At 28.7% G+C, this 26,797-nt stretch overlaps 2 protein-coding genes across 4 annotated transcripts in view; one reads left to right on the top strand and one right to left on the bottom strand.

Annotated features, from left to right (window-relative positions):
* LOC111027863 (neuron navigator 2) overlaps positions 1-26,797 on the bottom strand; it is an 88,538-nt gene that overhangs the window by 20,472 nt on the left and 41,269 nt on the right. For all 3 annotated transcript variants that reach the window (XM_022306335.1, XM_022306343.1, XM_022306353.1), the window contains exons 6-25: positions 22,971-23,176; positions 22,461-22,558; positions 20,298-20,418; positions 20,104-20,225; positions 19,915-20,023; positions 19,687-19,843; positions 19,381-19,626; positions 19,157-19,316; positions 18,765-18,848; positions 18,559-18,664; positions 11,643-11,720; positions 11,232-11,307; positions 10,992-11,170; positions 10,654-10,778; positions 10,409-10,587; positions 10,115-10,328; positions 9,898-10,051; positions 9,747-9,773; positions 9,320-9,570; positions 9,092-9,252 (exon numbers count right to left, since the gene is read on the bottom strand). In XM_022306335.1, the coding sequence (XP_022162027.1) occupies positions 9,092-9,252; positions 9,320-9,570; positions 9,747-9,773; positions 9,898-10,051; positions 10,115-10,328; positions 10,409-10,587; positions 10,654-10,778; positions 10,992-11,170; positions 11,232-11,307; positions 11,643-11,720; positions 18,559-18,664; positions 18,765-18,848; positions 19,157-19,316; positions 19,381-19,626; positions 19,687-19,843; positions 19,915-20,023; positions 20,104-20,225; positions 20,298-20,418; positions 22,461-22,558; positions 22,971-23,176 (2,853 nt within the window). The remainder of the gene's footprint in view (positions 1-9,091; positions 9,253-9,319; positions 9,571-9,746; positions 9,774-9,897; positions 10,052-10,114; positions 10,329-10,408; positions 10,588-10,653; positions 10,779-10,991; positions 11,171-11,231; positions 11,308-11,642; positions 11,721-18,558; positions 18,665-18,764; positions 18,849-19,156; positions 19,317-19,380; positions 19,627-19,686; positions 19,844-19,914; positions 20,024-20,103; positions 20,226-20,297; positions 20,419-22,460; positions 22,559-22,970; positions 23,177-26,797) is intronic.
* On the top strand, positions 5,188-8,687 carry LOC111027879 (nardilysin-like). The gene is made up of 2 exons (XM_022306365.1): positions 5,188-6,065; positions 6,134-8,687. The coding sequence occupies exons 1-2, from the start codon at positions 5,464-5,466 to the stop codon at positions 8,508-8,510; spliced, it is 2,979 nt and encodes a 992-aa protein (XP_022162057.1). The 5' UTR covers positions 5,188-5,463; the 3' UTR covers positions 8,511-8,687.

Genomic DNA, 26,797 nt, shown 5'->3' with positions numbered 1-26,797 from the left:
CACTCCGCGGCTAATTATTTCTCGTTTAACGCATTATACAACAATAATAATTAGTTTACGACTATATTTAATTTGCGTTTCGCGCACACAAACCCGAGATAAGTGTGTCTATTACGTATAATCATACAATATTTAAATGCACGTAACAGCATATATAGTGCGCAATTGAATCCGATCAGCAGTGCAGGTCTATAAGCGAGGATAATATAGTAAACCGCATTAATTACACACAAGACGGTGGCGTATATACGCGGCGACGCATGTATATACGTTGTTTTTAAATTGTCTCTAATTATCGCTTCCATTGCCGTTATTAGGAGGTATACTGCTGCAACGATATAATACACATACACAGTGTCTTATGTAAAGAGTCGTGTGTTGTTCATAAAACGCATCGCCGGCCGAAATGCACACACACACACACACCTGCACGAGTGTACGGCAATTGTCCATGTTTACTATTGTCCACCTATAATAGGTACGTCTTACACAATATTATAATGTGCATAATAAAATCGGTCATTATTATTATATACTATTCGTAATTTATCGTACATTTTATTCTCGTACACTCGTTCGTATATTTTTTACGTCCACACACGAGCGCACAACACGTGCGTATACTGCAGGGTGTGTCGCGAAAATCTGACGAGACCAAGTCTAACATTATTATAATATATAAAAAATACGCGAGATGTTCGCAACACGCCGCCCCGCGTACGACGGTCGGACATAAAAAATAATATTATCCAACGTCTCGGACTGGCAATCGTTCGACGACTATTATTATATTACTATATACGTCATATTATCCGATAGTCCGCAGTGCTGCAGAATAGTGCACCGACCACAGTGCAGGCTACAGTTCGTATTGTTAAATAATTGCACTTATCGCGTGCACCGGAATCCCGCAGCAATATACTGCAAGTACACTCGAGACTACGGGGCAATAATAGTGCAGTAATAGACGTTCGCCGATTCGGTTTCGTCATATTATTATTATTATTATCATCATTTCCTTTCCGCTGGCACAAAACACGTCTTGTCTATATACAACGGCATGCGTTACTCGTTGTTATACCTATATAGTATGCCGATATCGAAGTGGAAAAAAAAGAATCGTCGTCGCCGTACTGCAGATCGGACGACGGTGGAGTGAGCGCAGTGCGACGACGACGAGTGGGCACGAGGGACGACGGAACTATACAGTATAAATTGGCTTTGATTGACGGACACCACCGGTTGCCGTTGCGACAATGGACGAATACGCAGTGCAGTTAGTACAGTTATAATAATATGTACGACGTTTTTTTTTTCTGTCCTCTTGTTTCGTAATAATAATAATATGGGACGTCCACGGCGTCGTTTACGACACGGCGGTTCGAATATATAATAATAATATAAATATATAATGCAATGCGCCGCGTTTCAAATAACATTTTTACGGTTTCCGATTTTTCGTAGTGAGATTTTAATTGGAATTTAATAGATGTGTAATACACAGCGACTGCCCCGCCGCCGGAGCAGACTACATAAATAATGTTGTCGCGAACGGTCTAAACGATCCAGAGAATACGACAATATAAGGCACCACCCTACGCCCGATGCATGTTACGTCGGCGACGAATCAATTGTGACACTATTTGGAGTCATTATATTGTGGACTTGAATACAACACTTATTAGTTATTGAACGACGGTGGTCGACGATAACAACTAACGCATAGTGTCGTCTCGCAATCCCGTCCGGAGTATATAATGTACTCACGACGGACATAATATTATAATAACGATTTTCGTCTTGTTTCCGTATGTGTCGTCTCGAAAAACATCGCAATATTGAGAAATATTAATAATATTATTGTGATCGTGGCCCGGGTACATGGTTTACGAAATCCTCGCCGTGTTCGGACGCATTTTTAAGAAAGGGCCACTCACATTCATAGGGATGTTTGATTTTCAACTCTGACAAGGTTTTTTTTAACAAAAATAAAAACGGCGTAGAAACGGAAACCACACCCAGCAACCGAGAAGATATAGGTACCCTAATAAAATTATTCCCCTTTTGGCTTTTGGTATATCGCGTGTGATCGAATATGTGTTGCTATATATACCTGCGACGCACATCGTGGCCATTATTGTAGTACACCCTTTAACGAAAATACCCTGCACCCTGTCACAGAAGATACATGCCGAGAAAAGGGATGGGCAATATTATAGTAATCATGTTAATATTATTATTATACATCACGAATGATGTTTTTGCGAACTCGTGTTTCATATACATTTTTCAATAAATTATCGTAATTGGTGGTTGAATACATTTTAAGGTAATCTAGGAGCTAAAATAATAGTCTACATTTTAGACGACCATTGTAAGCAACACATCTGTTGACGTTGTTGAGTTTACAGACAATGATATTATAGATTACCTACTATACCTAATATGAGTATACTACAATATGTTTTGATATATGATATTACAATGTATGAGGGGCGGGAAATCAAAATTGAAAGGTAGTAACTATATAGTGGGCCTATAATCTAGAATAGTTAGACAGTTTTACAGCATGATAAACCATAAATATATAAAATATTGTAAGTACTAAAACTAAAGTATACCTTTTGTTTTGATAGTAAATTAACCACGTGTTTCTTATAGTATGCATTATTTTTATAGGTATTTCTTAAATATATAACTAAGCATGTACGAAAAACGGTCGGCTAAAACGAATGACGCTTTAGATAAGTCTTGTGTAAAAAATTATTAAAATATATGGATAATTTAGAAAATTGTTAATTTTTTATTAAGGCATACAATGCATCACAACAATGCATAACAAGAATATTTGATTAGTGCGTCATTGACTTGATTTGTAAATTAAAAAAAAAAAAATGTCAACGATTATTAATCAATGGTTCTAGTGTTCTACGTTGACGAATACAATTGAGTAGATAATATAAAAGATGAAAAACAAGCGGCATGACTGTATGAGATGTACTCTAAAATAGGTTAAAATTATTTCAATAATTGAATGACACGTTAAAAATATATATAAAAATTAAAAATCGATATAAAGGTGAAAATCATAATATCTTATATATTTGCAAGTTACTTACCTATCTCGATGTTTTTAATAAAATATGCAAAATACTATATTACTATTGCTCATTAGAATAATGGGTGTATTAACAGAAAAATGAGCAGCACATCATTAATCATTTTTCAAAAAAAGGAATACCGTATTATACCTACTGCTGTGATTGTCATTTGCATAGGTTATGGTTTAATTATTTACTCTAATTTGTGTACTTATGTTGTGACATTGTCGTTGCTTATTTTAATCTAAAACACTTACACATCATTTCGTATACAATATTTTCTTAAATCGATTAATTTCTGTAGCGGCATAAAGTAAAAGGAGGTTGATGCAGATATTGAAATATTTCATTGATTTAAAATTTAAATGAACGGTAGTAATAATGAAAACGTGGCGATGATAAATCGTCAATGATGACCGTGTATGAAACACGTTCATGAGTATTTGTTTTCAAATTGTAATGCCCGTATGTGTAAGTACTTTCGAGGAATTATTAATGCGGACTATGTACTCCAATACAGTTGTAGACATTTCATTATGTTATATATTCAAATGTTTAATATACTATCGTTCTTCATCAGACACTTTGCAAAGACGATAATTCAATGCAGACGATTTCAAAATCGATCCCCGCTTGTTAGAATTTATTGTTATACATTAAGTAAACCCTCATAAAACCTAATGACCACGACTGTCGGCAATTTATTATTATAGTAGTATGTATTTTTATGGCTCCTCGAAGGAAACATATACTATCAGTAGATTTTTATCAAAAAAAAGTAGCTGTTGACGCCCGTCGTAGACTGTAGAGACCATTATATTGGTAATAGGATCAACAGCTATACGTACGATGTAGAGAAGATCTTAGTGGCTACACCAATATTGAACGTTAACCTGTATAAATATTGCCAGGGCCATGAGAAGTTTCAAAACCCCTTTACAACATGGAATATATGTAAATGTATTTGCGAATATTTAAAGGTAACATACGATTTTAAAATATAAATGATTGATGAACCCTCTCCCCCTCATTTTAAATTCCTACACACAATTAATAAATATTTGCACGCAATATAGGTGTACAAAAGGTTATAGAATTTGCTTGTGTTTCGATTGGAAAACAACTTAAGTGCCTGTATTGTAAAATGATAATAATAAAATTTGCAAATATAATTAAAGAAATATAATATGGAAATCCAACATTTCACACAGTTGGGTATTATAGTTGCATATTAACTCGATGCCCGTCGTGTTGTCGCCCGGTGGTTAAATTAAACCACGACACCGCACGTAGTTGTGAATGACAATAACTCATTATTAACTAATATAAAATAATATAAAATAAATTATGGAAATAGTACTATAGTAGAAATCAGTGGCGTATTTATGGGGAGGGGAGTGAGGGGGATCCGGGCCCCTCCCGAAATGAAAAACGCAATGTAAAAAGTTGTTATTTTTTACATGGAACATTAAAATTCATTAAAAAAATGATTGAGTTTCTTATTATTCTGATGGTGTAAAGAGAGTTGAAAGGTCTTGTAGTATTCAATCAATTTTTGTCCAAATAGTGTGTCTCCTCCCTCCTTTTCCCAAAGAAATCCAAATATATATTCGTCTCCCCCCCCCCCCTAAATAAAAACCTAAATACACCATTGATAGAAATATAGAATACAAATTAAATTAAGAAAATGGAAAGACTCTCGTTTTAAATTGAAACATAAATACGTATAATATAATAGTATTACTTATACATCTTAAACCATCGTTATTATATTAATTTGATGTATGATAAATATATTTTTATTTAGACAATGTGGATGTAAAAATGTAAAAAAATTTTTGCATAATCGAAGATTTAAGTTTCTTATTTATTAAGTTTTAGTTAGATGGGGTACCATCCGTCCCGCATTGGTTATTTTTTATTTAATATAGTTTATTATGATTTTTAAGTGTGAAACTGAAGTAAAAATAAAATGAAAATATCAGTAGGTATTCAGTGAATTTAGTGTTAAAATTATTTATAAATGTTGGTACCATTGTAATGTATGGAAGGCTGCACTGGCGCTGCCGCAAATCAAATTATTGATTTATTATCAGATTTAATATTTTTTTATGGTTTTGAACTTAACATTTAACTAATTCAATATTTTGCAAAATCACATATTGTTTTCAGACTACCTTATGTTTTAATAAATAATTTATCGTATCTTTTGTGTACGTATGTAACTAACTGAGTAAACTAATTGAATTTATTGTTAGCATCCGTCTCAGCTTTTTCCTTTTATTCTATTATTTCATTGTTACCTAGTTGAACAAAATATATTTTATATATTATACACTAAAGACATTAAAGAGTACGTATCATGGCTAATGTGGAGAAGATAATACGCAAAGGTTTAAGTAATAAGAAAGATTATTTGCTGCATAAATTAAAAAATGGCATGAAATGCATGTTAATTAGTCAGCCAGATAATGGATGTAAAACTACTATAGATATCAAGCCTGAGCTCAATAGAACGTCTGTTATTAGTACAGATGAAAATGATGATTCATTGACTGACGAGTCCTACTCAAGTGATGAAGAAGAAACACAGAAAGAAGCTAGTGACTCATTTGCAATGTCTTTATGTGTTCATAATGGTAGTTTTAGTGATCCTGTTGAGGCACAAGGACTAGCACATTTATTGGAACACATGGTTTCAATGGGGAGTAAACGTTACCCAGCAGATAATCATTTCGATCGGTTTTTGTATCGAAAAGCTGGGTATTCAAATGCTGAAACTGGATGCGAATACACAAATTACCATTTTGAAGTGCCTATGGAATATTCTCAAGAAGCATCAGATATTTTTGCTAGTATGTTTCAGGCGCCTAAATTAGCAAAAGAATCAATAGATAAAGAAAAACAAGTTGTAGATTCAGAATTTCAAATGGCTATTTCAGATGATGATAGTCGTATACAGAGGTTTGTACAATAATAATAAATAATTTAACTACCGAAACCAGATTCATAATTTTAAAATTTTGAATTAGATTGATATCAATATGTGCTGATAAAGAAAATCCTGCTGGTCAATTTTTTTGGGGAAATTTGGATAGTCTAAATCATGAAAATTTGAGTGAAATGGTAGTGGATTTTTGGAAAAATCATTACTCGGCCAGCCGTATGACTCTAGCGGTTCAAAGTAAACAATCAACACATGAGATGGTTGAGTGGATTGATAAATTATTTAGTGAAGTACCGACAGATAACCAACCACCACCAGTATTTAAAATTAATCAAGATCCATTCCGTCCAGACCTTTTTCACAAAATGTTCAAAATCATATCAGTAAGTTCTACTAAAAATATAATATTTACTTGGTATTTACCACCTATTATTGAACTTTATAAAATTAAACCATTAGAGTACATTGCGTGGATAGTAGGTCACGAGGGTAAAGGAACACTGATTAATTATTTGAGGAAGTTAAATTATGCGATGGAACTTGAAGCCGGAGTTGAAGATGACTTTTATAGTAATAGTATTTATAGTTTATTTTCCATAACAATTGAACTGACTGATTTAGGTTTACAAAATGTTAATGAAATAATTGAGCTGACCTTTAGTTATTTGAAATTAGTCAAAGAAAAAGGAATATCTGAAGATATATTTAATCAAATTCAAATTTTGGCAGAAAACGACTTTAATTTTGCTGAAAATAAAACAGCTATAAATCACGTAAAAGAAATTTCTCAAAATATGTTGTGTTATGATGAAGAAGATTATATATGTGGTCCAGCATTACTTTATGAATATTCACCAGAAATAATTGCTAAGTTTTTAAACTTACTAACAGTAGAGCGTGTAGCCATTTTTATATTGGCTAAGGAATTTGATAACTCTGATGTATTTATAAAGGACCCAATCTTTGGAACGAAATATATAGCTGAAAGTTTAACAGAAGAATTAGAAAGTAAGCTATCATCTATAACACCTCATCCATGTTTTCAAATTCACAGTGACAATCAATATTTAACCAAAAACTTTTCAATTTTATCCCAAAGTACAGATACAAAATATCCAGAAAAAATATTTGAAAATGATCATATTGAATTGTGGTACAAACAAGATAACCTTTTTAAACTACCCAAAAGCTATATCATGTTTTATTTTATTACTCAGCTACCTTCAAAATCATTGGATAACTACATGTGTATGGATTTGTTTTTTGATTCTATTGTGTTTTTGTTAAATGAAGAGACATATCCAGCAGTAATGGCTCAACTCAATTACAGTATTAGAGTATTTATAACTGGGTTTGAGTTGGCATTTAATGGTTTTAATGAAAAACTTCCCTTACTTATAGACATAGTAATAAACTGTTTAAATAATTATGCAAGCTTAATGACTGAGGAAATATTTACCATGATAAAGTCTAAAGCTATCAATAGACTTAAAAATAATCAATATGATTTAGATTATGTTCCGTCTGATTTAAAAAATAGTGTGATTCAAGATCCTGATTGGTATATAGACAAAAGATTAAAATATTTAGAAACTTTGGAATACAAACAAATTCTTACATTTTATGAACAACTTAACACTTTGTATTGTAGATCATTAATACAAGGAAATATAAATCAGATGCAAGCTATTGATGTTTCAAAAAAAGTTGTAAGTATGTTAAATTACCAGCCTTTAGCCAAAGAATGTTTTCCAACAGTATTAATAAAACGACTCGATCAAGGTGACTTCAGAGTGAAAATGGCAAATTATAATCCAAAAGATAATAACTCTATGGCTTATAAATATTATCAGTTTGATAAAAATGAAATCAAAGATTCTGTCAAGTATCATGTGTTACAGTCAATGATAGAAGAATCAGCATTTGATGAATTACGAACAAAACAATGTCTAGGTTATGATGTACAACTAAACGTAACAGCTACTCACCACCATTATGGATTTTATTTTAAGGTGGCACATCAAAAAAATAAATTTGAAACGCAATATGTATTTAATAGAATGGACGAATTTTTGAAACAGTTTTGGGAAAACTTTAACGATCCAGATGAAGTCGATAAAGTTAAAGATGCATTAATTGCCTTAAAAGAATCCCCCGATGATTGTTTAGGACAAGAATTTAATAGAAATATAAATGAAATTTTGGAAGGACGTTTCAAATTTAATAGATTAGAATTAGAAATAGAAGCATTGAAGAATATGACATATGATGATGTTAAAAGTCTAAAACAAGGGTTTTTAAATGGTAGGACATTCAGTGTTGAAATTATTGGTCATAGTAATACAAACAATTTGAACGATGAAAGTCCACCAATTAAAAAAATGTGTCTGGAAGAAAATGAAAATTGTATGTATATCGATAATGTTGAAGAATTTAAAAGCAGTTTACAACCCTTTAAATAAAATTATTATTATAAATACATGTTTGTTGTGTTTCTGTGAAATATTACTAATACAAATTATAAACTTCTATTTTATTTCATTGATGTATATTAGTACTTTTTTTAACTAACAAACATATAATTGAAAACCATGTTGGTTTATTTTGTTATAAATATCTTACATTACCTAACATTAAAACCCTAAATCTTAAAATATATTTTTCTTATATCCATTACTATGGTCAGATCAATTACAATCACAAAATAAATCAAGTAGGAGATAGGTTACAGTTAAAAATGGAGTACTGTATAAAATCAGTTATTTTGCTAAAAAGTACTTCAGGTACTCGCTTGACTTTAAATACAACTCAGATAAACTATTATATTATCCCCAAATAAATATTGGACTATAAATGGTGTTAAATTCAATTTTTGCAATTGCAATATAAATATGTCCTTAAGCATATTCACCAAAATCTTATTTTGCATTGTTTTATAGTATTACCTAATATTTGTATGAAAAATACATACCATACAACATTGTAAAAAATATCAAAAATAATACAAAAAACTAAGCATGAAAATAATTAACTTATTACTCACATTTGTTGATAATTGACTTGTCAATGTATGAACTTTATCTTGAGCTTCACTTAAATCTCTTCTCAAGCGTCTGACTTCTTGTGCATGCTTTTCATCAGCTCCCATTCCACTATACAAAGATGATGATCCCGTTGATATCAGACTCAAAGCTGATCCATGAGCTGAAAATAAATAAAATATAATAGATTTCTTTAAAGCTCAAACATTTATTTGTATATATATACTTACCATCATCATCTTTTGTATTGATTTTACTCATTATAGAAGCAGCGTATGGTGATGAAATTACTGATCTGTGGTTCGGTTGAGGAGATTGATAATTATAACGACTAACTGGTGTTGGGCTAGTTGGTTGTGAAGCATGTGGATAAGTGCGATGATCAGACCGATTAGAAGATGCATAAGGTATACTATAGTATGAATCTGGATCATCTGAACGTTGTAACATAGATGGATATAATTTTTCTGACTTTGTTGATCTAAAAGAATAATTTAAATAATGAATCGTATTGAAATCAATAAAATATATAATTTATAATTTATTGGTGACTGTAAAAAGCTAAAATAATTTTCTTCAGAAGTGTAAAACTGAAAAGCAACAACCGTGTATAAATATTCAATATTGAAAGTGCAATTTTTTTGGCTATTTGCCTACCTTGGAAATGTCCGATCTCTTAGGTAGCTGCAAATAAATTTACAGCATTAAATTTCCCCAAAATTATTCATTTAGCCATAGGTTATGTATTAAAAATAATTATTAGTTGATAATTAATTTTTTTTATATATTTGATCATTTTAACACAAACCTGATGCTGTTGCTCCTTGATATTCTATTTGCCTGGTTAGGTGATGGACTAGTATTTGGAGATGCAGAAGTCATTAATCGTGAATGAGTTAAACTTGCTCTATGATGTAGTTGTGCAGGAAGTGATTCAATGCTCTCAGCTTCAATCATACCTCCTATATAAAATAAATTGTGAAATTATTTTCCATTTTCCATTTAATAATACAATTTATAGGTACCTATAGCACCAGTCCTAGAAGGCAGAGAAGCTGTATAGTGTGGTGGAACAGGACTGTGTCTCATCCATGTTCCATATGGGCTGCCAATTTTAGCTTCTTGTTCAGATTGATTAGCCATAAGCCGTTCCCTGACACTTTGTGACAGTTGAGTAGCACTCGGACCACTTACTGAGTATGTCTTCATATCAGTTTGAGTACCACCAGAAACTTTTACCTAAATTAAAGTTATATTCTTACTATACATATAATTTAATTCACATAAAATATAAATATACAAATGTTATTTTTAATTACTTTAGTTCTGGGAACGGCTGAAACTTGGGCTGTTCTTGGGTCACCTTTACCATTAGAGCTGGATGTGGATCGTTTAACATAACCAAAGCTTTGAGCGACACTACCTCGAGCTTTAGTTTTATCACTTCTAGACTTTCTTTCCATATAGTCCATGTTATGCAAGTCTTCACGAGATCCATCTTAATAATATATTTTCAACATTTTAATAATCAATAGTTTAAGTTGCATATAATTTTCTTTATTACCAGTTGATCGTTTTTTATCAGTTCGTCTTGGACTTTGTTTGTCCCGTACTCTTTCAAAATCATTTGATCTAATTTGTTCTGCATTTTTGCCAGCTTCAATGTACTTCTTCCATTGTGAAGATTGTCTAATATCAAATTAAATGTATTAATGATACAATATTATACATAGAAGTGTAAATTTCTAAATTATTTTTATATTTATATCATCTTAATTAGTGATTACTATTGTTATACAATGTAACGGACTGTATGATGCAACCACCTCGCAATTAGTTACAGTTAGTTAGTTCTGAACAAGGACGAGAGTAAAATTAAAAAAACTTTTAAAATAAATTTACCTTAAGCTGGAATTATTTAACTCAGTTTGCTGTCCACTGTCTGACTTCTTGACATGGTTACGTGTAACCACTTTATAAACAGGAGCTACAGGTGTAGGTTCTGGAGGACTAGTTGGAGGACTAACATCAGGACCAAGACTTGATGAGCCCCCGTCTGGGCCCACATTAAAACGATTCAGCTAAAAAATAATAATACAATTAAATTATATATTGCTTATTAAAAATATGTCATCTATTTACCTTGATTTGTTGTTTAATTGCCGATTGATTATTTGAATCGTTTATATTTGCATCAAGTCCATCAATTGAACTAATTCTATCATAACAAATTTAAAGCAATATAATAATACATATTAATCATATACAATTTAATTACACAATTAATTTGAATTTATAAACATATTATATAACAAAAGTGCATTCATAAAAAAAAAATGTATCGTTTTAATAATTTCTAAAGAAATAGTGTATTTTTTATTTTAAAGTTGATGTAATACAGACAAATAAAAAAGAATTTTAAAAATTCACTTGAAATGATATTAAAATAAAAATGTTACCTATACGGCTTGTTATACTATTATATTTTTAAAACCAGGGTCTATAAGTGCCTAATAAATTATATTTATTTAAAATGAAAGAAACATATCTTACCCATGTTTTAAATGTATTTGATTATTTAATGGTACATTTTGTTTGCTGTTAACAATTGAACTTTGATATCTTAAAGATCTATAACATACAGTTAGAATATTGATGTTTAAAAATAATCTATAAATTATTATTTAAATATCTATCTTTAAACCATTATTCATACGTTTTGTATGATTAAAGGGTAGATTTGTAGTACTCGACCAGTGCAATAGAATCACAACATTACAACCATATATTATTTAAATGAAGTCTGATGAAAATTGGGGTTAAACTAACTAAAACAACAACCACAATAGGTAGGTACGTTTAAATTATGCATTTTAATTATCTAACACACTACGCAACGATGACCACTAATCCAAAACGCTTTACAACTACTACGGTACTGCTGTTACCTACTACTGTGGACAGTGGTTTAAGGCTTAGGGGTGTGTTGTTAAATCCCGTTCTTGCGTATATCGACACTCATGCAGACAGTGCACAACTAAACGATGCCTTTGTGCGCCATCTACCGAGTTGGACCGACAACTAAAAGAAGGCGGATTGTTTACGATTTTCACAAAAGGCATCGATAAAAATACCACGAGCACAGCATTTTCGTTTCTGTATGCAATTTTATTGTTGGAAAGTGTTTCGTGTGGAGAACGAAAGATCGATAGAATGACATTGTTGTATTATAGACGCCGCGTCTGTGTTCGTCAGTCGTCACTGCATTTGTCCGAACAGTGGCAAGTACACGGTCGCCAACATTGAGAAGGGTTGGGTGTTGTTCAAGGTCTGGTGAAGGGTGGGGTGGACTGAGGAAATATAATCGATGAAGCCTAAAGGGGAATTCATCCCACCCGCGTGATCGCGAACGACTGTTATTTAATGTAAACATTCGACCAATTACTGTTATAAATTAGATATTATTATTAAAGCATTATGCAGACATACTGCGTAGGCAATTAAAACCGGGGAGAAAAAATGGTTAAAACAATAATGAATAATACTATATTCCTATTCGACTAGTATATTATGAAGAAAGATACTTTTTTTAATAATGTGGGTATACTTTATGTTACACAGAATGTTGTGTTTGGATAAATTATCAAGTTGATCACGTTTCAATGTAATAATAAACCGTTTAACCGCAATATGCAGTAGGTAGGTACGGATTTTATGTAATGTATGATGTATCTATACTATAGGTAAGTATTATAACATTAATACCAAAATTCTAATTTGATTGTTTGAATAACAATCGACATTATTTTACCATTTGGGAGTACATTAACAAATTAAAAACCACTGTTATTACAACGATGTGTCCTCTAGGAGCACTTAAAATGCTTCAAATTTGATGGTAGTTTCTGGTTACAAATAAAGCTGGTACCTACTTCGGGGGGAAAAAAATCGAAAAAATAGATTTTGTTTTGTTTTTTTTTTTATTATTCAAAAATAAATAATAGCCGAGTAGATTTAAGTTTCACCAAATTTTTAAACAAGGTATGATTTTCAAAATAGTTTGGATCTTATTGTGCTTTTTATAGACTTATAGTCTATGTTTATTTAGTTCACACTAACTCTAACGTATAAAGCCATAAAGAAATGTACATAAGTGAATATTCTAATAGAAAATTAAATTACTAATACCTATGTAAAATCAATATAAATATATAATAAAATATCTTAAGAAATAAAGTCCACTGATGCTTCAATCCTCAATTTGTTGAGGGTCGTATCTGGTAGAATATTTGATTAAGTTTAAAGTTGATACTGGAGGGTCAAAAATAGATAAACCCAAAAACTTTTTTTAATAATCGAGAATAACAAACAAAAACATCGTGGAAACAAGAGTATTTACGCAACACCAGTTTTCAACAATATGAATTTAGTTTTTTTGTAGTAATTTGAAAGGAATAAGTAATAACCCTATAGATACTTGACATTTACATTAAATATATTAGTTTTTCCTCAATATTATAAAAGTTTCAAAAGATTTTGACTTCTATTGAGTTATTCATGGAAAATAGAAATGTTTATCTCTTTTAGTTTTTTATCTATTTATATTAAATATTGATGCATACAAATGTGGTTTTTTGGTCAAAAAGTTTGGAAAAATACATCAAGGTTCCTTTCCATAAGTAATTCGTACAGTCCACAGGTAGTTACAACATTAAAAATATATTAAAAATACAAAATCACAATTTTTTTACGAGTGAACTTTGAAGTTTGGTAAAATTGGATACTATTATAAATGGTAGTCTTATCCCAACTACGGAGTGCATTATTATAATTTTCTGTATCCAATGAAATTTTCAAAATGTATAGACTATCCACATAATTTTGAGTTATTTATACCACAAACCTATTCACACGTTTTAATTTAAAAGATATGTTTTTAGCGACATTTAGTTCAATCTCAAATTATATAGTTTAACACTTTAACTTATAGAAAATAATATAACCTAATGAAAAATACATAAGCTATCTTAAAAATGTATTATCATCTTTTGCAGTTAGCTCAAAATTGTTTTTTCTTATACCTAAACAGTGATTTATCATTGAATTTAAATTTTAACATCGATTATAGTGACCTATACTGAAATTACAATTAGGTAGGTACCTACTACCTACACTATCGTAACCTATTATACACAGGATAAACGAGTAATTATCAATATAAGTGGCAAGCGTTTATTTTATAGTAAAATATTTTTGGACACATACTCAAAATTCATATTTCAATTTAAAACACGTGTATATAATATAACCCCCAATATTACAGTCGACCGATATACTTACGCTAAACTACAGTACATTTAATATTTATTTTCTCAAACAACTGATTTTGTAACATATTTATTGTTTAAAATTATTTTTGAATAAAGTATTAGGTAGGTACATAGTTTATCATTTGATCATATACCTATAATTTATATGGCAATAATGCAGTATTATTTTTGGTTTAGGATACTATTTAATTAAATTAACTAATAATATTGTTAAAATCACTTTATTCTATATAGTACGTTACTATGGTTTACCAGTAAATTATTATTATCATGTATACTATATACATATTTAATTTTGTTACGCATGGGCTGTTTATGAAGGATGACTCATGCAAAGAGGGAGTTCAATTACACCCTTTTCACGGACACGTCCTGTCTATGAAAAAAAATTATAAAAAATAATAATATATCGGAAAAGCAAAAATCTAAATGTATGAGTTTACAATATACATAAAACAATTTCGAAATCTATAAATCCTAAATACATAATATAAATGCATTAAATATAAATTATAATAATAATGTTCTCAAAAAAAATAATTTTTTCATTGCGATTTTTTGGTTAAATAATAAATATATTGTAATATATTGCAAGTTATTTTATTGATTGTTCATTAAATTACCGTTTGAAAAAATAAAATATGAAACAGGTTGTATGTACCTCCATACGAAATCAATAAATGCATTATTTTAGTATGAAAATTATTGTGTCTAGGGTCTGCATCTGCGCAAGATATAACTCGATCCGAATTTTGGTTAGAATAGCCCTAAACAACTACTATTGATAACCAATTTTAAATGCATCACTCTTCGCCATTATTTAAGTAGATACAGAAAGTCCGAATAGTCCAATATCACCCTAGTATCCCTCCGTGGCAAATCAATTTTTTTTTTATATGCAATTAATTAAGTCTTATACATTTTCAAGATAGCTATTTTCTAGATTTTTTAAAACAGTTTTTCAAAAAAAAAAAAATTGAAATTCTGCGAAAATCGACCAAGTTAAAGCAAATTAATTGGTTGACTGTAAGAATAGTAATTATGTTAGGAAAACACGAAGCAATAATTTAATGTTTATCTAGCGGATTTTTTTATGATAATCTACTTCATAAGTACTTGTTTGTTTTACATTTAAAAATTGATTTATATGTTTTCAGTACATAATTTCATAGACATAATAAAGTTCGAAATAATTAAAGTTTTGAAATTATAATGAGAAATGTTTGCAAAGCTACTCTAATAATTAGATGTTAACAAATTATCGAAAAAAAATCCGCGTTTCAATCGATGAAGGTTGAATCTTGCAATTCGTGTCTAATAACATAATTAAGTATTATTCAAACGAATTTAACAACTTAATTTGATTTAACTTGGTAGATTTGCATTCAATTTTAATACTTTTTTTTAATATCGCCAAGAAAATTGCTATTATGAAAATTTAAAACACTAAATTGCATAACAATTTTTTTTTTAAATTGATTCTCATGCTGTTCAAATTATGATTTCAATAATTACTACTGTAAAAAAAAACGGCATTTAAATAATGTATTGATATGTCAAGGAGATAATAATGGCGGTACAGGACTTTTGGGATTCTGTACTAACTAACCGTAACAAACGAACTATAATTTATATAATTTATAATTTATTTATTACATACTTCATTTCTTATTTATAATACCCTTTTTACATTTTATTTATTAGTTATTTCTAAAATTACCGCTACCCACCCATTTGATGTGTTATTTTGTGAATTAAAGTAATTAAAATATAAAATTACAATTAATATTAGATGTTCTTGTGTAATTTTATACAATTTGAAATTTTTAACAGCAATTTTACAATAGATTTTACATGTATTTTAGGGAAATGAATTCTGAGTCTTATTTATAAATATACCAATTTATGAAATAACAATGAATCAATTTTTACTAAGTGCTAAGCTAACTTATAATGGTTATTCACTCAATTCTATTTTATAGATGTTTCAATGACATGCCAAAAATTAATCATAAAGAGGATACTACCCATGTATTGTCATTTGTCACTGTCTGGCACACTCATACACCATGTACTTAAAAAAACGCTCTGAGTAATTGTGGAAAATTAAATTTGTATACTTCATAAAATAACAGATTATATAAAACTTTAAAAATATTATATATATTATACATAGTTTTATATAATCATTGATAAAACTTTAACTACCGACAGAAATCATATGAGTTTAGAATTACTATGAATTAGTAAATTATTAAACTATACATATATATAAAGATTTAAATAATGATAAAAATATTATTCCAAAACCCCGAAGTTTTATTCACGTAGACATCGATATTTTCTTTTCTAGAATTAAAATTTTAAAAGGATTTATTTATTTTGAAACAGAATTAATAAAGAATGACAGTATCCTGCAGTAACTCCCAAGAACTCCTAATGCATTATAATACAGGATCACTAAATGTTAAAATATATTTTTTAAACAGTTTTTTTTTAAATTGTCATTATTATTATTATTATTGTTATCATCATTTTATTTTGCAATTCATCAAATTATAATTATGATCAAATAAACATATTACAATTATTCGTTAATGAAAAGTCATTGACTGCAAATCATATTTAAATTTTAAAAATTTAAAAATAATGTATATACAGTATATGTGTTTATTTAACAAGTCTACAAAATATATTCTATTCAATTATGTTATAAAATAATTTTATCATTTTAAGTATTAGTATTATTAAATTTGTATTAAGGTCATTAAATTCTTAAGACAGTTTTTTATCAACGTTAAAATGTCAAATAATTCAGAAATTTGATCAGTCAATGAAAATAAATTAAAACTTGTACTGAACATTTATAGTCATAATTTCATCCACAATCAGTTGTATGGCTATCAAAAAGTTACAATAGTTATAAGTTTATTTATGCTTTTTTTTTTAAAGTTTTATTTGAGAATTAATAACTGGGTTTTTTTAATTACTGAAACTTATTATTTCTAGCTTTTAAAAATCACAAATAAAGTTAAACCTTGCAATCTGTTATAAAATCTTAAATTAACTATTCAATCATGAATAAAAATTGTATTATTTTCAAATTGAATAAAAAGCATTTATTTTCATAATTTTTATAATGTTTTGAATGTAGTAATGTTTTACAGTTGTAATATTTTATGTAATACTTTAAATATAGTCTAACATTATTTATCTTAAGCAAATTACTATATTAATGAAATATTAAATTAAAAAAATATAATATTCTATTGAGATACATTTAATACAATGATATATAAGAACTTCAACTATTAAATAATAATAAGTAAGTTATTTTAAAAATATTAGAAATGCATTAAAAATTTTATTTGAATACATTAATAATATAGTTGAAATACTTTTTTACAGTTATATATTTCATTAAAATTATTATAATACAATATCATTCAATATAAATATGTTAAAAATATAAGTCTTTAGCCAATTATTACTGTAAAATACTTAAATACCTCTACAGCTATTAAACTTTTCTTATATTTCTTCTCTCATAGTTGACTTTACCTTAATTAAAGAATATATTATTATATTTTGTATGCAAAATCCCCAATTAAAATTTGAAACTTTTTAGATAAATTATAGTTTTTACTTTTTATTAAAATATGCATATGCATTCTATATTATTATTAAACAAACCAAATGAAAACAAAATATATTCAGTACCTATTTAAATTTCAATTTGAAGTAGTTTGTATGACAGGGAGTAATATAATATCTTATATTTTTTTTATAAAACTCAATTATACTCTAATTAGACCAAAATAAAATGTATACCTTTACAATAGTACACAACAAAAGGAAGCTACTTTGATACATTGTTAAATTATTGCTATTTATTTTCCACAGTTGAAGCATCGAAACTGTTTATGTAGTTAAGTCAATACTTAATCCTATTCACTATTTCTAAATATAAGGTAAAATTAGTATTTACATTAATTATTCTTATCATTTTAAAAATAAATTTTGTCTATATAGAAATACTTTTGGTTAAACAATTACTTAATTACCAACAAAAATAAGAATTCAATTAAAATAATAAATACTTTTATTTTTGAAAATGGTTTTAATTTCTCTATACTTACTTTGAGTCATTGTATGCTGGTCCTTCAGACATGTAACCTGGATCTGTAGCTAGAATTTGCCGCGACTGAATATCATACTGAAGAACATCGCCGTCCGATACATAACCTATAAGAAAACTAGTATTAGAATCAATTGTTCATTTTTCCCTTAGAATAATAACAATAGCTATGACTTTCTATTAGAAATAAATCAATTGTTATTTTACCTGAAGATTGTTGTCCATAATCGGAATCTGCAGAAATACGTTTTTCTTGAAAATTACCATTCATACAGTTATTTTGAGTTAATCCTGTATGAAACAAACATTATAATTATTAGAAGTATTAATTTTGTGGTATATCATCAGTAACCTAACTTTGGGGTATTATCATACATAAATAGTGTAGCAATAGTTAATTATTTAAAAAAAAGATAAATGTATAGTCTTGGAGGTCATATATTTGTGAGTTTTCCAAAATAGGTACACCCTTTTAGTTTTATAAAATTAATTTTATGACATGACTATAGATACATTAAAGCTTATTGTGAGTTTTTAAAATTATGAGTTAGTGAACATAAATTTTTAGTTTTTATGTATTGAAAATATCATTCCAATACCTAAATCTGATGGTATAGTCCTATGTTGGGGTACAATAATTGATCTTTTGTATCCTCTTAATAGCGGTTCCATTGGCTTCACATTTAATGCTGGATCGTCTTCTTCCGTAAATGAGCTTTGCTTGTCATGTTTTAATTCGTTCAGAATTAAACTAGAAGTCTAAAATCATTAAATATAATATTATTAAACTAACTTGTAATTTTAATTTATTTTTAGAGCTTACATTTTCAGATTTTTTAGGTTCATTACATATATCAAGTGGTTTTACATTATTTTTTTCTAGCGGGTCATCAACTTTTTTAAGTTCTGAATTTATCTGTTGCATTGGAGCCACACAGTGTGTGGGTTTTGTCATTCCTTTGACAGTGGCTACTGGTTTTGGGATTCCAGTACCGCTGAGTCTAGATTGACTCTGGGATAATTCCATTGTGGATGAACTAATTGAGTCTTCTTTGTCTGAATTTAATATCTATTAAAAAATAATAATGTTTAAACCATTGATGAAGTACAAATGTGTCTCTATAATTACCTCAGAACTTTTTCTTTGTTGATTTTCAGATTTAGGAGGTGTAGATGATTTAATACTAATTTTAGAAAGGCGCGATTCAGATGGTACAGGTGGTCGTACAATTTTTTTTCTTAATACTGGTTTTGGCACTTCTATAGAATTTTCTTTTTTTTCTAGGCTATAACAAATCCATTAAAACCATAAGCATTATAACTTATTATTTGATATATTTAAAAAAATTGAACACACCTAGGTGCTGGTTTTGGTTCATTTGAAAGACTATTTGATGAATCACTACGTTCTGAACGGGCAGAACTAAAACCACTGGAGCTGGAAGTTCTTTTAGTACTACTGATAACTAAAAATATAAAATGTACAATATATTATATTGAAAATATTATATAGATATAGGTAAAATATGTATTATTTATTAAAAACCTTGTTTGTTGGATTTTTCCTTTTGATTAGAAGCTTTTAACTTTTCCAACAACGCACTGTTTTTTTGTGCTGAACTGTATGGGCTGGCAATGTTAGTTTTAACAGGCATTCCATTTTTTTGGCTGAAAAATAATAATGTACAAGTTAATATTTATTTAAGAATAAATTATATTGTTGACTTATTATATTTTTACTTTGTGTTTTTAGGTGAAGCAACTGGTGTTCTTATGATATTTTTTGGTGATGGTATAAACGTGTGGGGACTAGTTGATCTGGAACTACTATTTGATGTACACTTGATTCCAGTGTATGGACCTATAAAAATTTGAACTAAATATAAGAAATTATGTACAATAAATCAATGTAAAAATATTTATTGAAAAACTACTCAAATATTATTTTGGTAGGTAATGTATTTATTAAATTGAAAATAATGCACCATGAGAACAATAAGACAGTTATTATTTTGTAAGTGATTTTTTTTCTAGGAAAATATGTAAAAATTACCTACTGTTAAATTAAAAATCAAAACATTGACAAACGACCAAGCACAACTTCGACGCCGACACAACACAGGGGTCACGGACTGTAGCAGTGCAGCCTACAGGCTACAGCCTACAAGCGGCTATTAGTGACTAAGCGAGGCAGATAAGGACTGGAAACTCACGTGAAACGTTTGATAAGAATTGGAAACACAGGAGAAACGTGTGATAAGAAAGCAACAGGCGTAAGGAATAATATGCATTGGATGACGTCATCGGTAGGAAATGTGGGAAGGGTGTGGACTACAGGACTAAACTGAAGGCGAGTAGTAATAATTATGATTACCATTGAAATATAACAATGGAAGAAAGGGTGATTCGAACTTCAAAGTGAACTAGAAAGCATACCTAATGACATAACGTGGGTTGTAGGTATAATTTTATTCAATTAGTATTTAAATATTACGTTGTTTTTGGAATATTGTTAAGTTTAAATGTACCTAACTATACTATATTATGGAATCAGAATTATATTTTGAAACGTGTTCGAGTGTTTCTTTAATTACGGAACTTATATGAATTCACAGATTGAATACAATACCTACCTCGGCTTGTGGACAATATTGTTCACTCAAAAGCTTTATCTATTTAATTGTGTATGTTGCCGGTTACGCTTTAACGTAAACAGTTCATTGTAATATAAATTTACAACAAGTTACAATAAGATATAATATAAAATAATGAATTTTAAATTAAAATTTGTACGTGGGATTGGCAGTTGGGGAAAATGACTTGTATTCAAAAATAAAAACAAATTGTTCGTCGCGTGCAGTGCATCTTTTAGATGGGCAGTGAGCACTAATAAAACGATATAGATAGGTACCTAGGTACTTAAGATAATATTATATTTGTTCAAGGTTAACATCAACCTTTTAAACATATTTTTTATCGTCACTTCAGATTATAAATCGGACTACGATATTTAATGAGTATTGTACTATTGTCTACTGAACACTTATCTACTAAAGTACTATAATGAACCATTTAAAGAAATAATATGATACTCCCTCGGGTATTTTTATGTTCTAACTTTTCGAGATGTTGTTCTTTAAAATAAAAATAAAAAATATTCTATGGTAGATTCAAACACATTTTTTCTGGTTGATAAGAAATTAATAATAATATAGGTAAGTAATATAGACGCAGAACTACAGAAGGTTCAATAATATGCAAGTACCTACTTCGAGACAATTTTAACAGATTCCTATAATAGGTTGTATCAGGTATATTATCAAAAATGTGTTTATTTTTGTTTACAAATAAATATAGATAGGATTAAGTACTTAATTCTTAACTAGTTTACTAACATCAATTTATAAAATAATTATTATCGAGTTCTATTAATTATTAAATACTTCGTTTAACGGATAGATCACGTACCTACCTAGTTTATCTAAAAAAATAATGTTATAGATTGTCTAACAAAAGTAAATAACAAAAACCAAGTACCTAACGTAAATAAAAATGTATATTAATATTGGAATTTTCTATGTATAATAATAGTATAAAATACACTGCGAAGAGACTTCAATATTTTTGTGCGAATGATATGACTGATGACTGATGAGTATTAGAGTAGGTATACCTAATAATGTTCTGGAGACTGGAATTATTTTTCACAGAATAAAATTCAAAACATAGGCAATGTATTTGAAAGCACTTGCCTATGCATATTGTATTTATAAATATCATGTGTGTATGAAACATGGTAATTGGTAAGTACCAAGGTACTATATGACAATAAAATCGAATAAAAGTTCCCACGTCCTATGCAAATGCACATTAAGCGTGGCAGGTAGGTATAGGCATACTCACTGTTGACGGCAGGTGTATTTTGCAATTGATGAAATCTCTGAGCGAACGGGGTCGGTATACTCGTAATGCTGCCTGAGTGTAGGGTGGGTCCAGGAAGCCTGTAAATATAACAATAGAAAATATAAATTAACAACAACTTCGTCCAAAATAGTGTGTACATGCGCGCATATAAAGAAAATAGCGCATATCAAAACGCCGACTATTGTCCATTGTAATAATAATATAATAAGGTGATTTTAACCGGAACCTTAATCTAAGTTCAGGAGACGTCGGGACACTCCTGGACTGATTGCGACGCGCACTGTTCGAATTCCCCATTGGAACTGATCACAGTCTGTTGGGGTAAAAAGGGATGAAGGGTCCACGCCCTAGCTATATACATCCACAATGACGTAATTTATTTTCATTTTTCCCCCCACTCTTCTAAACATCTTATATATATATTATATTATTATATACTCTATTATTCGTTCTAACACGATTTATCACTCAAGTTTCGTTTAACATTACCTTGATTGCTTCATATCTGTAGGTATTCTCGACTTGGGGCCCTCAGATTTCTGCTGTTGTTTCTGCTTCTGTTTGTACTTTGAAAGAGCGAAGAATAAACCCAGTATGGCTTTCAAGTTACCTTCCTTGACGTCATGGGCTGTAATACCATCCAAGGCAACACCCAGTGTCTCCAAAAGGTCCAAACAACTCTTGATATTTCCTAACTAGAATGAAAAAAATTATAATATCGTTAGTGCATCATATTTTCAATCAAAATTTTAAAATTCATTACATTATTTGCCCAAAGTTATCAAAACAATTAATGTATTGTATTCAAATTTCAAATTCAACTCATGTTTTGATAATGTATTAAAATATATTCAAAATTATAATATCATTATTAAGCTTCGGTGTGGTTTGGTACTATTTTTTTTTTTATTGACTATAATTTAATATACAACAATTTATAATCAATGAATAGTTTAGTATATAGTTCATATTTAAATATGTTTAGTTTAACCTATAACTCTAAATTATTACTCAGCAATAAATACCTATATGAATATAGTTTTATTTATGTATATGTTCGTACGATAAATCCATTTTCGAGTTTACAACAAATTCAATAACCTTTATTATTTTTAAAAGAGAATCTAATAATATTTTTAAAATAAACCTAACCCAACAATTTGAAAAAAAAGCCAATTATCATTCTAAACATTTACGATCCATCATATTAATACTTATATATCTAAATTATTTTAAAGTATAATTTAGTCAATTTTTAAATGTAAAACATTATATAATACATTTTATTCTAGAAAATAATTTATTAAGTAGCGTAATAATTAGTTTTAATTATTTTCTAGAGGAAATTATCCCAGATAAGGAATTTTAGTGTTTTAACATAGTATGACTTTATCTTCTCTATTAGTAATAAATAATTGGTGATTACTGATAAGTAATTAACTAATTATCATATTGGGGTTTCGGTATCAATGTATTACTATCTACCAAAAAATGTGTTGTATTGCATATTAATATTTTTTTTAAATTAATTAGTCAATACAATTGATCAAGTATTTCAGTTTTTAAGCCTTAAATATTAAAACTTTAAATATTAAAACCTTCCAACTAACAATTTATGAATAATTAAAATGTTTAGAGAAAATAATAATGTTGTTTTATTTAAACAACAATGCGTAGTGTAATTTGTTGTAAATATACAAAATATCTACTTACTCGGTACTTAGCTACCTACTGTAACTTTATATTTTCATAAATAATTCATGTTTTATTTGTATAAACTACAAGCAAATTTGCTTACAACAACAAGACATTACATTCAAATTTAAGTAAATAAAAAAAAAAAAAAAAATATGTATTATACTTAATTTATACAAAAACGAGTAAAAATTCACATTAATAATCCTTCGTCGATTGAGCCGAAATTGGCACTTTCGTGATAAGGATAATAATTATTCAGAACACGGTGGATGGTATTATGTTATGGTCTTAGTTCACAGGGAAAGCGAATGATAAATTATAACTATACTGTGTGTAGAATATTGATTGATGAATTATTATCAATGGCGAAGAGTTTATTTGTTGTTTATAATATTCACAATACGCATAACTGCACACACAAAACCGTTTGTATTTCAAATTGTATGAACAGCAAAGGTTACACGAGAATACGAGATTATATAATATGTTATTTCACATAATTTTTGTACGTGAAATATAGGTCATAAAACATAATACATACTATGCCATACACTACACAGGTCATAGGGTAATATAATATAATAGTATAATATGTCTATACTCTATAAACATTATTCATACAAGGTGTTGTTCAAGTTAATGTGGTATAAATAACGATTCATGCACTTTAGAATATATACTGATGTAAGATGGATCGTTTTAAAACTAAATTAACAACAATAATGCTCGAAGTTTTAAAAAAGTATTAAAAAAAGTAAATGACAAGTGCTTAAACTACACCTATTGGGTATTGCGATGAAGCAGCCTGGACCGGCTAGTCAGTCACCACTCACCGATATGCTAACGATAAGGTAATCTAACCTACTATTGACCATAATAATCTTTGGTATTTTAAAATAAAATAAAATGTTCTAAAAGTTGTTTTAAATCAATCTAGAATAAAGTTAAAAATATTATTAGTAAAGTGGCAGAGTTGAAAATTGTTTCTCTAATAGTTTTGCAAAATATGTTAGCCTATATTAAAATACGCCTACGAAATATACCCATTGATTGTAATTTAAAACAAATCAAAAACAACGTAAGAAACACTTAATAACGTTATTAGCTTTTTTATTATTACAATAACACAATTTAAAGCTTATTTTACAAAATTGAAAATATTGAGAAAAGTTGGAGTTATATGATTCTATAAGCCGTTTACTTATTCTACCATAACAATAGCTCAAAATACCATGTTTATAGGTCTATGGTTCATACTTACTAACATAAAATTAGAATGGAATATTATTGATCTAATTTTTGTAAACGCTTTGCACGTCGTATTTATTCTAACATAATGTTATATAGTTTGGCAAAACAATATTAATATTATAATTAATTAGGCACAAATACTATTATATTTATAATATTACATTGAATGTAAAAAAAGATTAAACATTTTTTAAAGAAACTTATTGCAGCTTAAACAAATTAATTTTAGGTCCGTTTCAAAATGTATTTATTCTTTTATTTAACTAGGCTTACTATAAATGCTTTTAACTTGACAAAGAACTCGTACTACAATGAGCATATTGCATATTATTATAATGTAGTTGAATGCTTTTGATTAAAAAAAAAAGTAATAACATAACCAGTGAAACCCATGGAATGCAATACAAACGAAACAAGTTCTATTCGAGTACATGAAGTTCGCCATACGAATGTAATGACCAATGGGCAATGAACAAAAGAGAACAAAACAATGTATAATGAAGTTTATCGGTCCATCCATTTTTTTTTTTGTTATTATCTCATTTGCGATCGACTGACTTAGAAGTTAGAGCCTATATTATTATGTATTATTAAACAGTGACTAATTTGATGGAACAAAACCACAAAACGAGTAGCAGCGTCCTTGATGAACGGTAATGATAATATACTTTGTGTTTCTATTGTTAAGGATTTTTTAAATCATTTTATTTTCGCAAAAATAAATACACGTAATTTGTAGAGGTAAATATAATAATATGTGAGGTGGCAATGATTGATATTTGGAAAGAATAGACAAACGCACTTGACAGTTTTACTAATGATTTGAAAACGTCTTTTAAAATTATATATAGGTACCTATACCTATCTTGCTCTTTACGCACACATACAACTATTAAGACACACGTTTGAAAGGTTAGAAAATCCTTAGACACTAGTTACAGATATAGGTACTACTGAGTCATAATCCAAGTAAAATCGACTGTATTATAAAAAGTAAAAATGTGTATCCGTCTCGCCGATTTTCCTAATCTAACTGTGGCGGACAATATAGTATACCTAGTATAGTAGTATACACATTATATACACAATACAGTATACATAATACATAAATGTACATCTGCGACCAAGATCGTTTTTTTATATACAAATATTCAATTGTAATTTACAGTAAAAAATATCTAGTATGCTATACGTAACCTTGAACCAATTGAGTAGAAAATATCGAATATCCCAAACAAATTAAAAACTACGCGGCGTTTATAGCGATACCTGCAAAAATCTACACAATTGTGCGGTTTGACCTATACGTCAGGCTATAACAAATAATGTATTTATATGCCGGTTATATAGATATCATTTAATTATCC

This window comes from Myzus persicae, unplaced genomic scaffold (genome assembly GCF_001856785.1).
Source record: "Myzus persicae strain clone G006 unplaced genomic scaffold, MPER_G0061.0, whole genome shotgun sequence".
Classification (NCBI taxonomy): domain Eukaryota; kingdom Metazoa; phylum Arthropoda; class Insecta; order Hemiptera; family Aphididae; genus Myzus; species Myzus persicae.
The sequence above is the reverse complement of the archived record's forward strand: the minus strand, read 5'-3'. Positions and strand labels throughout refer to the sequence as shown.

What these genes read in the sequence shown, in the direction of transcription:
- LOC111027879 (XM_022306365.1), top strand. Translation starts at nt 5,464, where the DNA reads ATGGCTAATGTGGAGAAGATAATACGCAAAGGTTTAAGTAATAAGAAA. An exon ending in GATGATAGTCGTATACAGAG is followed by an intron (nt 6,066 to 6,133) that starts GTTTGTACAATA and finishes ATTTTGAATTAG; the next exon opens with ATTGATATCAATATGTGCTG.